At 40.6% G+C, this 16606-nt stretch overlaps 1 protein-coding gene across 1 annotated transcript in view; it reads right to left on the reverse strand.

Moving 5' to 3' along the window:
- Positions 1-16606, reverse strand: part of CRISP3 (cysteine-rich secretory protein 3) — a 27285-nt gene continuing 10679 nt past the window's right edge. The window contains exons 2-8 of the mRNA XM_003128432.5: positions 15763-15833; positions 14560-14676; positions 12495-12582; positions 7876-8024; positions 7096-7193; positions 4092-4180; positions 1-1971 (exon numbers count right to left, since the gene is read on the reverse strand). Of these exons, the coding sequence (XP_003128480.1) occupies positions 1844-1971; positions 4092-4180; positions 7096-7193; positions 7876-8024; positions 12495-12582; positions 14560-14676; positions 15763-15831 (738 nt within the window). The 5' untranslated portion in view covers positions 15832-15833 and the 3' untranslated portion in view covers positions 1-1843. The remainder of the gene's footprint in view (positions 1972-4091; positions 4181-7095; positions 7194-7875; positions 8025-12494; positions 12583-14559; positions 14677-15762; positions 15834-16606) is intronic.

A 16606-nucleotide genomic window follows, 5' to 3' on the forward strand; every position in this document is an offset into this window, starting at 1 on the left:
TTTTTAATGCATTTTTTTATTTTGGAATATGTTTAGGTTTATAGAAAGTTTGCGAAGAGAGTACAGAGAGTTCCCATATGTTCTACACCAGTTTCAGTTTCCCCTAAGGTTATCCTTTTATGTCACCCTGGTACATTTGTCAAGACTAAGGAAGCAACATTACTACTAAAAATACCCCAGACTCTTTTCTGATTTCACCAGGTTTTCCGTTAATGACCTCCTCCTTCTGTTCCAGGATCCCATCCAAGGTACCACATTGCATTTAGTTGTTCTTTCTCCTTATTCTGCTTTTGTCTGACATGATTTCTTAGAATTTCCTTATTGCTCATGATGTTGACAGTTTTGAGAGGTACTGGTGAGGCCCTTTGGTAGATTATCCCTCACTTTAGGTTTTCCTGATGTTTTACCTCATAATGAGATTGGGGTTGCAATCTCATTTTTAGGAAGAGTACTACAGAAGTGAAATACTCATCTAAATATATCATATAGGGATATATGAATCCCCATGATGTCTTAACATCCCCATCATGAATCATCAGATGTTAACTTGAGCCATTGGGTTAAGACAGTATTTGCCAGATTTCTCTGCTCCAGAGCCACTACTGTCCTCTTTTCACACTTTACCCTTTGGAAGTGAGTAAAGTTCAGCCTAAGGTCAGCCCAGACTCAAAAAGGAAGGGACTAAATTCCACTTATGTCTAATATATATCAGAGTATTTACAGATATTATTTTGCTTCTTCTCTAAGGAAGATTTATTTAAAAGAAGCGAGGTTTAAAAAGGAAGCTGTTGTTGGATTTTACTGTATAGTTTATGCAGGTGATCAAAAGTCTTCATTGATTTTTGGCAAGATGAAGATTGAGCTTACTTTAGGAGGAACAATGTGAATTTCACTGTAAGGATGGGAGCTAGATGGTGGGAAGAAGCATGAATGGGAGAGGACGAACTAAAGACACTGTGTGTGGACACATCTTCAGATATTCAGCTAGGAAGTGGAGCTAGGAATGAGGACTGCAGTCCAGGATTCATGAGACAATGATATTACATGATCTTCCTTATGAACATCTTGTTCCAGGAGCAAGGTTCTCCATTTCTTTTCCTTTTTCTTTTGGACTCAGCCCTTCCCTGGCATGGGGTTACTCTTCAGTGGGGTTTTGAGAGATAAGGGAAGTGGGGTTCGGCATGCCTGTGAGCCTGGGAGAACCACCCTTGATGGGCAGGCCAGCTGGTCTTGGGTGTTGCCTGGAAGAGTTGAAAATTGAGTTCTAAATCAGAGCCTCCTCTGTTTCACCCTAGGCTTTCGGGCTCCCAAGATTCCTGGTATAATTCTTTATCTCTTCTCCAATCTTTTTTGAACTAGGGGTATAGTCGATGTACCATAAGTTTCAGGTGTATAACAGTGATTCACCATTTTTATAGGTTATACTCTGTTTACAGGTATTATCGAATATTGACTATATCCCCTGCGCTGTACATTATGTCCTTGTAGCTTATTTATCTTGTACGTGGGTCTCGATTGCAATTCAGATTTCTAGTGATCTTAGTCGTAAGGGAATCCCACTTTCAGAATCTTCAACTTGATGAAATTCGTTACATATAAAATCACCCCACGGGTATCAAAAGCCAAGGTTCCTAGCATAGATTAAGTTATTTTTTAACCCTCTGTATGAAGGAAACAAATTCTGTGAAATAAAAAAGCAGATCTGAAGAGAAAAAAAGACTCATGACTATTTGGAATCAAATTTGTAGGTAACATGTTTGAAATTTCCTTGTTAGTAAATGTCAAATCTCAGTAGAGGATGCGGCCCACTTTCACTTGGCCCTGCTTGGTCTGTACCAGGCATTTAGTAAATTTTATCTGAACATTTGCAGGTAGCCGGGCAATTCGTCTTCAGAAGATCATGGTCACAGTTCACTACTTTCATCAAATCTTTACAGTTGGAAATGGTGTCATCATACTCACAACTATTGGCTGGAATAAAACCAAAGAAATCAGTCACATCATCATTTTCCTCCATGGCAACAACACATACGATACACTCACGTGAGTGAGGAGGAGACAATGGAGCAAACCTGTTGGCATTGTTGCACTATGATGAGCGTTTCATATCTTTAGGGACCCAAAAGTTCTCTGAGTTAAATTCCCTGATCACTTCTTTTAAAATTTGAGCTTTTGGAAATGTTTCTAAAATGAATTGGTCTCCTTTGTTCCCTCAGAAAACAGAGTCAAATGAACTTAAATGAACCTCTTTAGAGTGACACTATCCAGAGGGATAGCCACTACCCATGGGGTTGTTCAAATTTAAACCTAGTTAAAATGAAATAAAATTTAAAATTCAGGTCCTCAGTGATGGGGCTACTTTACAAATGCAAATACGGAATGTTTCCGTTAACGCAAAAAGTTACATCCAACGCTGTTGTTCTAGGGTCTAATGTCACTAGTTTTTCTTTCAGGAGGAAGAAAGTGTTATAAGAAGATATGGGAGTAAAAATGTAAAAATAAATGAGAATCTCACTGTGATTGTTGGACATTTCCACTGGGACGTCCCTTAGTGGCCGCAAATCCAACAAATCTCAAATACAATTCATTATCCTACCTATCAGCTTGGCATTTCTTTCCTATCCCCTCCCAACTCTCCTTTCACCGGGTCTCAGCGAAAATGGCACTGCTAACTACTCAATGATTCAAACCGGGAACTAGGAATCGACGTGAACTCATTCGCCTCGCAACAGGTACAGGTAACAGAATTGTCATTCTACTCTTCCTATCTCTCATAACTGTCCATTTCTCTTCATTCATTTTGGCCACCGTTTTTTTTTTTTTATTATTATTTTAAATCGTAGTTGTTCCAATTTCTGCTGTACAGCAAAGTGACCCAGTCAGACATACATAACATTCTTTTTCTCATTTCATCCCCATCAGGTTCTATCCCAAGAGAATGGACACAGTTCCCTGTGCTGTACAGTCGGACCTCATTTGTTGTTGAACCCCTGTCTTTCAATAATCTCCAAGCCGGCTCCCCATCCAATTATTTCTTTATACTGCCGCCAGGAGTTCTTGATAAAACACAATTCTCATTTCATCACTCTTCTGTTTAAAAATCTTTCAACTGGCTGTGCATTACTAATAGGATAAATTACAAACTCTTTAACAAATAATATTCAGGAGAGGTGTGTTTTCTTTTTTAGTCGATTTATGGTATCAGTAGTCTGAATTATGACTATGCAATTCACTCAGAATATGACAATTCAGTGAGGGGAATGCATTTGAAAGATACAAATCTCAGTTAACGGGTCAGCTGTATTGTTCATAGTAATTTTAATAACAATGCCAGCTAAACATTGTACCACTATTTGTACACTATTTGTACCACTACGCACAATATCACTGGGAATGAGACATCATATGACACTAATTTTACTCCTTCTTGCTAAAATAGTTTTGAGGCTTCTGTAAGCTAATGACACTGTAAAGAGATTTAATTGACATTTTAAAAGTAAATGAAAGTTATTAGCAAACAAAAGTCCAAGATGTTGTTAAACTTGCTGCTTATAGCTACACTGTAGGGAAAATGAAGAATTTAGTGTGGTGAACTCATTAACATGAAAGGAATTATAATATTGGTGTGGCTGTCAGATTAAGTCAGATTAATTTCTCTTCATTCATTTTGGCCAGATTGAGTCATATTCTGTGGTCTCACCTCTTTATATGTGTACCTATTTCTCTCTTTAAAATGCCACTTTTGCAATAATGGCTTTGATGAAAAGAAAATTCATATTCAATGTTAATGACTAATTTCCACAGAAACATTTTCATATGTGCCAATATGTAACAGGTTCAACACAGCCACAAATATACATTGATGGTAGATGTTTCTTTAGGTTATATACGGTTCCAGGTTTTTCATGGCAAATAACACATTAAAAACTGAATGGTGGAAAATATTTGCTTAAATGCACTCTATTCAATAATTTTATTTTTATCTTTTGCAACAAGGCATTGTTTACGTTGGTTGCATTCAGAATATTTCCTAATTCTTAGTAATGTCAAGTCATTTTATTATGCTAGCAAGTCAATTATTTCAAACTTACTGCATAGTCCATTGTCACAGGATTTGGGGCAGCTGGCACAAGGCGTTCCTTTCTGGTAAGGGACATGTTCTCTGCCAATAATATTACCACTGAAATTTGAAATACAAAATGTCAAACATTTTTCATTTTTCAGTTTAGTGTATGCTCCAAGGGAAGCATCCATCACCATACAGGCTGGAATATTCATTCAACATTTTCAATCATGTCAAATAACTGAAAAACCAACGTTCCCAAAGTATACACCGAGAGAGCAATTCGAAGTAAGAGAACCATTCACATGCATATTCACCTCCTTGACCATAATCTCACAGCCTGAGCAGAAATGGGATAACAAATTTTAGGGTGTATTTCTTTTTCTTTCTTTCTTTCTTTCTTTCTTTCTTTCTTTTTTTTTTTTGTCTTTTTTATCTTTTTAGGGGCACACCCATGGCATATGGAGGTTCCCAGGCTAGCGGTCCAATCGGAGCTGTAGCCACCGGCCTACACCACAGCCACAGCAATGCCAGGTCTGAGCCCCATCTTCAACCTACATCACAGCTCATGGCAACACTGGATCCTTAACCCACAGAGGAGGCCAGGGATCAAACCTGCAACCTCATGGTTCCTAGTTGGATTCGTTTCCACTGTGCCATGATGGGAACTCCTAGAGTGTATTTTTGTGTGGCAACACTCTTTACCTCCCAGGAAACCTGGGCAAATGAATAAGGCTGTGTCCCCCAACATGCTGGCTAAACATAAACATATCCCCTAGAGAGATGAGAGACCTTCCTGGGGGGTGGACAGTTGCAGTGAGGAAAATATGAATATTAAATGAAATTTTATATCTCAAAAGGAAAATATAATAACTTCTCTAGTATGGACTAGAAAGAGTAAAGTGCCAGGATAATTTGTGGCTTCCACAGTGGGAAGGTGGTGATTTTCAAGTCATCACTGGTGTATGATTTCAAGCAGGAGGAATGCTTGAGAAGGTTTTCTTTTAAATTTAAATTTATTATTTATTATTTATTTATTTTTTTGGAGAAGGTTTTTGAATGTCTAGAAGTTCTGTGTGCGAGAATTTTTGTGTTTACCAAAACTAGGAATGCTATTTAGGAAAAAAAGATTTCATTAGCACTAATCTCCAGGGTACATGGGTCTTACAGTGACTATTGGTCATTATTACCTGAAAATAAAGTTGCAGGTGCACCATGTGGACTAAAGACCCGAGGTAATGGGCCTGAATCTCAGTCTTCCTGCCCAGAACATGGCCGTATGTGTGGTCCTTTTTGGAAAAATTGTCAAACAGATGCAGACGTGTTTGAAAGTTCTCTCATGCCTTCTTTCCCTCATAATCACTCCAGCTCTCACTTCAGATGCCTGGCTGGAGATGCCTCCCATGTCACAGCCAGGCAGTGAGTGTGGATGCATTCTATTAGGCCTTTTCAATTCTTCTTCTTTTTTTCTTTTCTATTCTTTTTAAATTTATAGTTGGCTTACAGTGTTGTGTCAATTTCTGTTGTGCAACATGCTGATCCAGTCATACAGGTATATACATTCTTGTCCTCATACTATTCTTTCTACTCAACCCTAAAAGGTGCTTGTAGGAGAATGACATTCAACTTTAACTTCTCAAAATGGAAACTTACCTCACCTGGGTTATTTACAGTCACAGAATAAATTGTACAGGAAGCTTCATTTTAGGGAAAACTCTACTTCTAGCAGTAGAGAATTTCAAACATGAAAAATAAATTAAAACTAACAGATATCCTGTGACTCTATCTTTAGCATAACCATAGAAATTTTTGTGGCTGATTCAAACATATTGCTGGAGGAAAGGATATGTTTCCTGCTATAAATCAAAAAAAATTTTTTTGGCTTTTGTCTCTTCTAGGGCCGCACCTGCGGCATATGGAAGTTCCCAGGCTAGGGGTCCAATTGGAGCTGTTGCTGCAGGTCTACACCACAGCCAAAGCAATGCCAGGTCCAAGCCGCGTCTTCGACCTATACCACGGCTCACGACAACACTGGATCCTTAACCCACTGAGCGAGGCCAGGGATCGAACCTGCAACCTCATGGTTCCTAGTTGGATTTGTTAACCACTGAGCCACGACAGAAACTCCCATATAAATCAAAATTTTAATGGATGATTCCTTCAGAGTTTGTTCGTTTTGTGTGTGTTAAATTCTGAGATGCAAAGACTTGAGATATTACCTTTTCTTGACAATTGGAAATATATCAAAATATCTCTTGGAAAGCCTTTAGGTCCAAAGTGTAATCAGTTTTAAAGGTATAATGTAGGCATTTGAATACCAAAAGCTGGAATCATTAAAATGTCATTCTCCATTGGTTAGCTCACCTTTACCCATGGCCTAAGCATCAGGCTTTCACTTTCTAGCATGTAAATTTAGTAAGAACTGGCAACACCAAATCAAGAGAACTACACATGGCATATACACATGGGGTAACCCTGAGCTTCAGGAGTGGCAGATGAGGGGGAGACAGATCATCTTGGGCATCAAGAGAGAGCTTCAGAATATGAACGTGGAATAAAGAAGTTGGTCTTCTTTCTGAGAAAATGGCTGTGCCTCAAATTTAGAAAACTTACCTAGAGTTTTATCCCTCTTTTCCTCTATAGAACTCTGCTTTCTAAGTCTGGTTTGTCTATTATATAATAATTTAAGAGTAACAAACTGTGGAGTTCCTGTCATGGTGCAGCAGCAGTGAATCTGATTAGCATCCATGAGGAGGCAGGTTCGATCCCTGGCCTCGCTCAGTGGGTTAAGGATCCGGCATTGCTGTGAGCTGTAGTGTAGGTCACAGAGGCAGCTCAGATCCTGTGTTGCTGTGACTATGACGTAGGCTGGCAGCTGTAGTTAGGATTTGACCCTTAGCCTGGGAACCTCCATATGCCATGGGCACAGCCCTAAAAAGACTATATATATATATATATATGTAATTGTTATATATATGTATATAAAATTGCCGATGGCATTATTGACAGCAAACTTGAAAGCATATACTTACGCAGGGCAATATTGGCAAACATAGTAGTATTTGAGAACACTTTGATTGGGACAGTAGGCAATTCCACATCCAATAAGGTAAGATGAGTACCAAACAACCTACATACCCAGAAGAGAAGATAGGAGAGTATGTTAGAGAAGGAAATACCCAAAAACAAATAGTCAGAAGCACAAAATTGAAAAGAATGTGATTGACACATTTTGTTTTCACATACCTTAGGGATCTATTTACTCAAATTATTAAATCTAAGTAAAAACCTTTTCAAATGCTCCATTTCCATTTGCATCCACTACTTTATCCATTTAGACAGTTAGAAAAATACAGAGTCTATTTCCCTCCCCAGGGCCTGCAGGCTTTGGACAAATGATAGCTCGCTGCTGACATAGGCACAAAATGTCAATGGGTATTTTTACTCATTTGAGATTTTCCCTCAGTTCAACATGGGGATTTGTCAACATTTGGAGGTTTCTTTTCTTTTCTTTTTTTCTTTGTAAGGCCGTACCTGTTACATATGGAAGTTCCTGGGTTAAAGGTCAAATTGGTGCTTCAGCTGAAGCCTACACCACAGCCACAGCAACTCCGGATCTGAGCTGCATCTGTGAGTTATGCGGTTTGTGGTAACACTGGATCCTGAACTCATCGAGCAAGGCTAGTGCTCAAACATGATTCCTCGTGGAGCCAACTTTGGGTCCTTAACCTGCTGAGCCACAGCAGGAATTCCTGGAGAATCTTTCCTTTTAGGGAATTTAGGCCAGATGTTTTTTCATGTGGTCCTCTTACCTGAGTATAATGTCCGACTACTGCTTGGGGAGACGTTGGTCCTACGGCATAGGTAAAATCATTGGTCTCATCGTACCAGCTCTGGATTGCATTTGACCATGAAGTAGGCCTGCTTGACATAAAGAGATTCTCCCCACAGTGCCTTGTACCTAAGAAGAAACAGACCATTCATGGGGAAAACAATAAAGCATGCAAAGTGCCTGTTCTTCAAACATAGTGCTGGTAGTTTCTAACTGTTGATTAATACATAAGGGAGTTTCCCATCAGCTATAGGCTGAATAGAGATCAGATGTGCCTAATACTATTTGAAAGAGTAGAAAACTGACTGTCAGAGGGAGAATGATTGATTTTTAAAACCCATTTATTATTTTTTTTTCTTTTTATGGCTGCACCTGTGGCATATGGAACTTCCTAGCCTAGGGCTGGAAATTGGAGCTACAGCTGCCAACCTGCACCACAGCCACAGCAACACTGGATCTGAGCTGCATTTTTGACCTATGCTGCAGTTTGCGGCAAGACCAGATCCTTAACCCACTGGGTGTGACCAGGGATTGAACCCATATTCTCACAGAGACAATGTCAGGTCCTTAACCCTCTGAGCCACAATGGGAACTCCTGCCATTTATTTTCCCTTCTTCACTTTTTTTTTTTTTAATTTTTAATTTTTATTTTTTCTCTTTTTGCCTTTTCTAGGGCCCCTCCTGCCACACATGGAGGTTCCCAGGCTAGGGGTCCAATCGGAGCTGCAGCCACTGGCCTGCGCCAGAGCCACAGCAATGCCGGATCTGAGCCGTGTCTGCGACCTACACTGCAGCTCATGGCAACATCGGATCCTTAACCCAACTGAGCAAGGCCAGGGATTGAACCCACAACCTTATGGTTCCTAGTCGGATTCATTAACCACTGAGCCACGACGGGAACTCCCTTTCTTCCTTTTTTAATTAAATTTATTTTTAATTAGGGCACAGTTGATTTACAGTGTTGAGTCAATTTCTGCTGAACAGCACAGTGGCCCAGTCAAACATATATATATATATATAACATATATATGTTATTTCTCCCATATTATCTTCCATTATGGCCCATCTCAAGAGACTGGATAGAAGTCCCTGTGCTATACAGTAGATACTCATTGCTTATCATTCTAAATGTAATAGTTTGCATCTATCAACCCCCAACTCTCTATATGTCCCACTTCTTCCTCCCTCCCCCTTGGGAGTCTGTTCAATGTCCATGAGTCTGATGGCGAGTAGGCACATGAAAAAATGCTCTCCATCACTAATTATTAGAGAAATGCAAATCAAAACTAAAGTTCCCATCTGTTCCCCCTAGATTCATTCACTTACACTTTATATTTTTCATGAGTGCATCCCTCATGTGCTCTCAGCTTTGTATTGTAGACTTGCTAAAGGCAGAGACCATAATTTCTCTCCCACTCTTGCCCACATTCACCAGAGATTTGTTCTATTTTTTTTTTTTGTCTTTTTAGGGCCATACCCTCAGCATATGGAAGTTCCCAGGCTAAGGGTTGAATAGGAGCTATAGCTGCCATTCTACACTACAGCCACAGCAACACAGGATCCCAGCCACATCTGCAACCTACCCCAGAGCTCACAGCAACACCGGATCCTTAACCCACTGAGCAGGGCCAGGGATTGAACCCTCATCCTCATGGATACTGGTCAGGTTCATTACTGCTGAGGCATAATGGGAACTCCCCAGAGATTTTTTAAGGTATAGGAACCTGGATACATTTTTAGGATTGTTATTTTGTGTGAACTTTGAAAAAAAAATCTAGTACTCAGCCTTTAATAAGAGCTACGGGATGAAGCAAGTGACACCAGGAGGGACAATATTTTCAAAGACTGTGAGTTGTCCCTTAATCAGCAAATCAGAATATCACAGGCCAGATTCTCAGAGGATAAAGAAAGAAGTGCCTTGTAGCACAGAGACATTTTGCTATATTTTTCAATATATATTTCAACATATTTTTCTTTTTTTAAAGTCCATTCTTAATTCCAGTTTCTGTAATTTTGACCCAATGTCTTTTCAACATATTTTTCAAGCCAAATATTTATATTTGGACGGCTTGGAATGTAATGTTTACTTCCCACTTAAAGGAAGTGTAAACTACTCTTGGACAATTCCCTTAAGAGGGAAAGAAAGAAGCTAAGATTTTAACAGTAGACTGGGTCCTTCGAGACCATTTGTTTTAAGAGTTCCCACCACGGTAAGAATCTGACTGCAGCAGTTTAGGCTGCTGTTTGATCCCTGACCCAGTGCAGTGGGTTAAAGGATCTGGCATTGCTGTAGCTGCTCTGTAGGTTGCAGCTGTGGCTCAGATTCAGTCCCTGGCCTGGGAACTTCCATATGCTGAGGTGTGGCCATTAAAAAAATTCATTTGTTTCCAGGTTCAACTGCATATAGTCATCTGTCCTCATAATTTCATTAAGTTGTAGTATAAAAATACAAATAAAAATGACAGTCCTGCTTTGAAAACAGGTCATTTTTTTACTACTTTGAAATTGGGCTTGCCTATATCTATGTCATTTTTTTTTTTTTTTTTTTTTTTTTTTTGCCTATTCTAGGGCCACTCCTACAGCATATGGAGGTTCCCAGACTAGGGGTCTAATCGGAGCTGTAGCTGCTGGCCTACACAACAGCCACAGCAATGCGGGATCTGAGCCGAGTCTGCAACCCACACCACAGCTCACGGCAAAGCCAGATCCTCAACCCACTGAGCAAGGCCAGGGATCGAACCCACAACCTCATGGTTCCCAGTCGGATTCATCAACCACTGCACCACTATGGGAACTCCCATCTATGTCATTTTTGATAATTTAAGTGAATATCATATCTATTTCATCCATATGATATTTATCTCACTGTTTTTATGTTCTTTGATGTAGAGGTCATGTCTTAGAGGTTATTTTTGAGTCTAATATCATGTTGCCTATATTGTAGGCTCACAGAAGGTACCTAAAACTTGACTTACTGTCATCCAAAATTAAAAGGAAAAGAGTAAAAGTAGATGCTCATATTAAATTTTTTTTTTTTTTTTGTCTTTTTGCTATTTCTTTGGGCCGCTCCCATGGAATATGGAGGTTCCCAGGCTAGGGGTCCAATCGGAGCTGTAGCCATTGGCCTACGCCAGAGCCACAACAACGCAGGATCCGAGCCGTGTCTGCAACCTACACCACAGCTCACGGCAACGCCGGATCGTTAACCCACTGAGCAAGGGCAGGGACCGAACCCGCAACCTCATGGTTCCTAGTCGGATTCGTTAACCACTGCGCCATGACGGGAACTCCCCTATAAAGACAAAAATAAATGGGGATTATTTCCATGTCTTGGCAGCTGTGAGTAGTGCTACAAGGTACATAGGGTGCATGTATCTTTTTTTTTGCACATACTTTTTGAATGAAAGTTTTGTTCCAATATATGCCCAGGGGTGGGATTGCTGGGTCATATGGTAGTTCTATACACTATAGTTTTCTGAGGAACCTCCATACTGTTTTCCATTGTCATTGTACCAGTTTGCATTCCTGCCAACAGTGTGGGAGGGTTCCCTTTTCTTCACACCCTCTCCAGCATTTGCTATTTGTAGACTTGTTGATGGTCATTCTGACTGGTGTGTCACTGTAGTTTTGATTTGCATTTCTCTAATAATTAGTGATGGTGAGCATTTTTTCATGTGCCTACTGGCTATCAAACTCATGGACATAGAGAATAGACCCATGATTGCCAAGGGGAAGAGAGGAAGAAGTGGGATGTATAGAGAGTTTGGGGTTGATAGAGGCAAACTATTACATTTAGAATGATAAGCAATGAGTGTCTACTGTATAGCACAGGGACTTCTATCCAGTCTCTTGAGATGGGCCATAATGGAAGGTAATATGAGAAAAATAACATATATATGGGATGTTTTATATATATATATATATGTTTGACTGGGCCACTGTGCTGTTCAGCAGAAATTGACTCAACACTGTAAATCAACTGTGCCCTAATTAAAAATAAATGTAATAAAAAAAGGAAGAAGGGAAAATAAATGGCGGGAGTTCCTATTGTGGCTCAGAGGGTTAAGGACCAGACATTGTCTCTGTGAGAATATGGGTTCAATCCCTGGTCTTGCCCAGTGGGTTAAAGACCTTGCATTGCTGCAAGCCACAGTATAGGTCGCAGGTGCAGCTCAGATCCAGTGTTGCTGTGGCTATGGCATAGGCTGGCAGCTGCAGGTCCAATTCCGGCCCTAGGTTAGGAAGTTCCATATGCCACAGGTGCAGCCATAAAAAGAAAAAAAAATAATAAACGGGTTTTAAAATGCAATCATTTTCCCTCTGACAGCCAGTTTTCTGCTCTTTAAAAGAGAGAAAGAGATGACACAAGATAGCTTTACTTAGGAGATGGTTAAGAGACACAAATGTGATAATGTGTGATAGTTTTTGTACACTTAATAAGCACAGGGTGGCACATCTCAGATTTCTGTCTCCTACAGAGATAGTTTACCTTGAAAAAGGATGCTTTAGAAGCAACAAAGTTTTCTTAATGCACATCAAAGATGGCCCTTATTATCTTACTTGTTCATTTATTCAACAAATATATATTAAATCACATACCTACTTTTCTACTGTTTGCATCACTGTGTTTGAGAACACAATTGTTTGCCCACTTTTGGGCATTTGCTGCTGCTTGGGAGTCCCATTGCTAAAAATAAGAAGAGGAAACAAAGATATGTACTTAATGACTCAAACCACATAAGCTTTAATAATGAGATTAGTAGATATCATTATAAAATTTCTCTATGTGCATTATCTGATTATCATGATAATCAAAGATATCTTTTTTTCTTTTTAGGGTCACATCATATAGAGGTTCCCAGGCTAGGGGTTGAATCAGAGCTGTAGCTGCTGGCTTGCAGCCCAGCTTCAGCAATGCAGAATCTGAGCCTTGTCTGTGACCTATACCACAGGTCACGGCAACACCAGATCCTTAACTCACTGAGTGAGGCCAGGGATCGAACTTGCATCCTCATGGATGCTAGTCAAATTTGTTAACTACTGAGACACGATGGGAATTCCAAAGATATCTTTTTTGATGTGTCTTTTTCTGCTCTACCAAAAAATATGAATAGTATGTTTACTCTCAGTCACTGAGAAACCTAAGATAGTTAATGGTCTATGTCTGGTGGCAAAGCAGACACACCTAAAGATTTTCAGTCATGGTCCTGCTCTACTGATGAACACATGGAGGTATTGAGATGATTTTTCCTATAATATTGAGCTGGCATAATTCACTCTCAGTTCCTTTTTTTTCTTTTTTTTTTTTTTCTAGTAAGTACATTTGGGAGATACGTGGCCTTCAGTACTGGGCCCGGAAAAGTGGGCTGCTATATACCTTAAAAGGGATGGCACTGATCCTAAAGGGAAAAGGCCTCTTTGATCCTAGATTCGGAGAAATCGCAAGCAAAAAGATACTTCTCACTGATGTCCAAAGGTTTGGTTTTAATTCTGCCCCGGCAACCGAAACCGCACTTTAGACTGACCAAGATGCGTAACCATTCAAAAGCAAACTTTACAATGTATGCACTGTCCTCTAGAGCTAATGAAGCGTACGTTCTGAGCCCTCTCCCTTGCACAGGCCCTTCCAGGGTTGCCGCAGGGGACCTCAAAAGATAGTCGGCCGTAAAATTTTCTTCTTGAAAGGCAACAAAACGTAGATTTCCCCTACTATGAACATATCTCCTAGAAAAGGTCTAGGTCATCACGTGGAGCCAGGACATTCATCATGAGGGTGGTGCTGATGGGGATAGTGTAGATATGACCATACGGAGTGAGACTGGGAAGGACAACTGCGAGCAGTCCAGAGAGCTTACTGGGAAGTTGTTTTTTTTTTTTGTTTTTTTGTTTTTTTTGTCTTTTTGCTATTTCTTTGGGCCGCTCCCGCAGCATATGGAGGTTCCCAGGCTAGGGGTTGAATCGGGGCTGTAGCCACCGGCCGACGCCAGAGCCACAGCAATGCGGGATCCAAGCCACATCTGCGACCTACACCCCAGCCCACAGCAACACCGGATCCTTAACCCACTGAGCCAGGCCAGGGGTCGAACCTACAACCTCATGGTTCCTAGTCAGATTCGATAACCACTGCGCCACGACGGGAACTCCGGGAAGTTGTTTTGACTCCTGATCAACAGAAAGGGTCTGGTGCAAGAATCTAAAAGTCAATTTATTGAGGTCAGAAGGCAGATACTAACCTCAGCACCAGGGTCTTAACCCAGAGCTCATACAAGGGGCTCCAGGGGTTGTATTCATGTGTGTGTGTGTGTGTGTGTGTGTGTGTGTGTGTGTGTGTGTCTGTGTGTGTATTCTTTCCTTCTGGGAGAAGAAATTCCACTTAAAAAGATGGCAAACTCCAAAAAGGGCATGGGAGAGAACAGATTCTGACAGATTATACTATTCTAGCAGATAGAATGTAGAACAGACAGAGGAAATACAATTTACAAGCAAAAATATGAGGTGGAATTAAAAAAAAAATTTCTTCCCGGTCTGTAACACAGCTCAAATGAAATACCAAAATAGAGACAGAACTTCTGAAGCCCCAACACTCCTAAGAGATGCTCTTTGCTAGATGCCAGCTCTGATCGCAGTGGGCTCAAGCCACTTTCCTTGTGTTACTGCTTCTTACCATCTTCAGCATGTTACTGGCAGATGGAGACACCGCCCTCCGTAGGTCATTGTGTTTGTTTACGATCTCAGCTTGGACTTTCGTGAGTTTGGTTGACAGAGCATCAAAACCTGGATCCTAAGAGAAAGTAAAGTTAGAATTCTTTCTAACTGTTTTGAACATGGTATGTAAGACTGGATAAGTTAATTCAAGAGAACAAAGATTACTTTAAAAAGTGCTCAGTTTAAGGATATGAGTCATTAAGCATTGCCAATGAGCCCAAATTATGATTTTACTTTTTTATAAAGTAATAAAAATTTTTTATTTTTTCTATTATAGTTGATTTATAATAGTCTGTCAATTTCTGCTGTATAGCAAAGTGACCCAGTCATACATTATGTATATATATATATACATACATTATATATATACACATTCTTTTTCTCACATTATCCTCCATCGTGTTCCGTCATAAGTGACTGGATATAGTTCCCGTGCTGTACAGCAGGATCTCATTGCTTATCCACTATTGCTATACAAATGAAATAGTTTTCTATGATTTTTGTTTCGTTTTATTTTTGCTCTTTAGGGCTGCATTCGTGGCATATGGAAGTTCCCAGGCTAGGGGTCGAATCAGAGCTGCAGCTGCCGGCCTACACCCCAGCCACAGCAATGCCAGATCTGAGCCATGTCTGCAACCTATGGCACAGTTCATGGAAACACCGGATCCTTAACCCACTGAGCAAGGCCAGGGATGGAACCTGCATCCTCATGGATAATAGTTGGGCTCATTACTGCTGAGCCATAATGGGAACTTCCTGCTATGACTTTTAAATAAGAAAGAAATGATGTTAAATTTTGAGAGTGGGGATATAATTCATGCCATGACAATTAAAAACACCTCTGAGGCTACAGATTCCAATTTCTAGTATTGAGACACCCTAATGTGATTTGTCTAGACATATGAGTGAAATCACAATGACAGAGTTACAAGATAGGAGCGACTAACCTTCTCATTCACATTCAACCAGGCTGCAGACAGGGAGTGGTAGGGTAGGGGTGATGCCACAGCCTTAGACTTAATTAAGTGCTTTGAGTGACTGGGGGGTGCTTTGTAATGTACCAGACCCTGCAGTCCCTTTTGCTTTTAAAAACCGATCTAGTATCTAGCTATCCCTCAAGGTTGCTTGAATTGTTCTGAGAAGGTTTTTAATTTGATCATACCTGTCCATTTGCAAGAAAGAATGGAAGTCCAGCAGCAGCCAGGAATACCACCACTGTGAACAATGCCATTGCTGGGAAAAAAGAACAAAGGGAGCAGAGACCCGCATGGGAACGTTTAGTGCATGAACTTTGGAGGAACACAGGGACAAAACACACAAAACAAAACAATGTCAGGATCTCAGTGATCCCAAATTCATGAGTCACGTAACGTGAGGATTTTTCACCAGGTGCCAGTAGAATTTTGTTTTTGTCTTTTTAGGGCCACACTTGAAGCATATGGAGCTTCCCAGGCTAGGGGTCCAGTTGAAGCTGTGCCAGCCTACACCACAGCTCATGGCAATGCTGGATCCTTAACCCACTGAGCAAGGCCAGGGATTGAACCTGCATCCTCGTGGATACTAGATGGGTTCGTTAACTGCTAAGCCATGATGGGAACTCCAGTGCCAGCAGAATGTTAGTGGATTCAGGCCCAGATGTAAGCCTCCAACAGGGACGGTAAAGAACAACCAGAAGCACCTGATGAGAGCCCTGGAAGATCACCAGTAAGTGTCGATGCTCAACTACCCAGTTCCACCCCAGTTGAACAGTTTGTCGATATAGCTACTCTCCAGGTTCTAGGAATGGCTTCTTCATGCTACGGTTCAGAAGTAGTAATCACTTCCAACTGTGACCCTGCATCCCCCCTCCCCTGCAAAAAATCAGTCCTTGCTGCTTTCCTTACATTCTGTTTAGTCCTTTATTAATAGCCCCCAATTAACATCTCCTCAAATGACCAATTAGCATGTGCCATTTCTTTCCTGCCAAATCTCTGGCACATATGCTTGCCATTCCTAGAACCCTAGGT

This window comes from Sus scrofa, chromosome 7 (assembly GCF_054392235.1).
Source record: "Sus scrofa isolate SSC_HxYL_T2T_F1_AM1 chromosome 7, Sscrofa_HxYL_maternal_Yorkshire_Landrace_v2.0, whole genome shotgun sequence".
In the NCBI taxonomy this organism is placed as follows: domain Eukaryota; kingdom Metazoa; phylum Chordata; class Mammalia; order Artiodactyla; family Suidae; genus Sus; species Sus scrofa.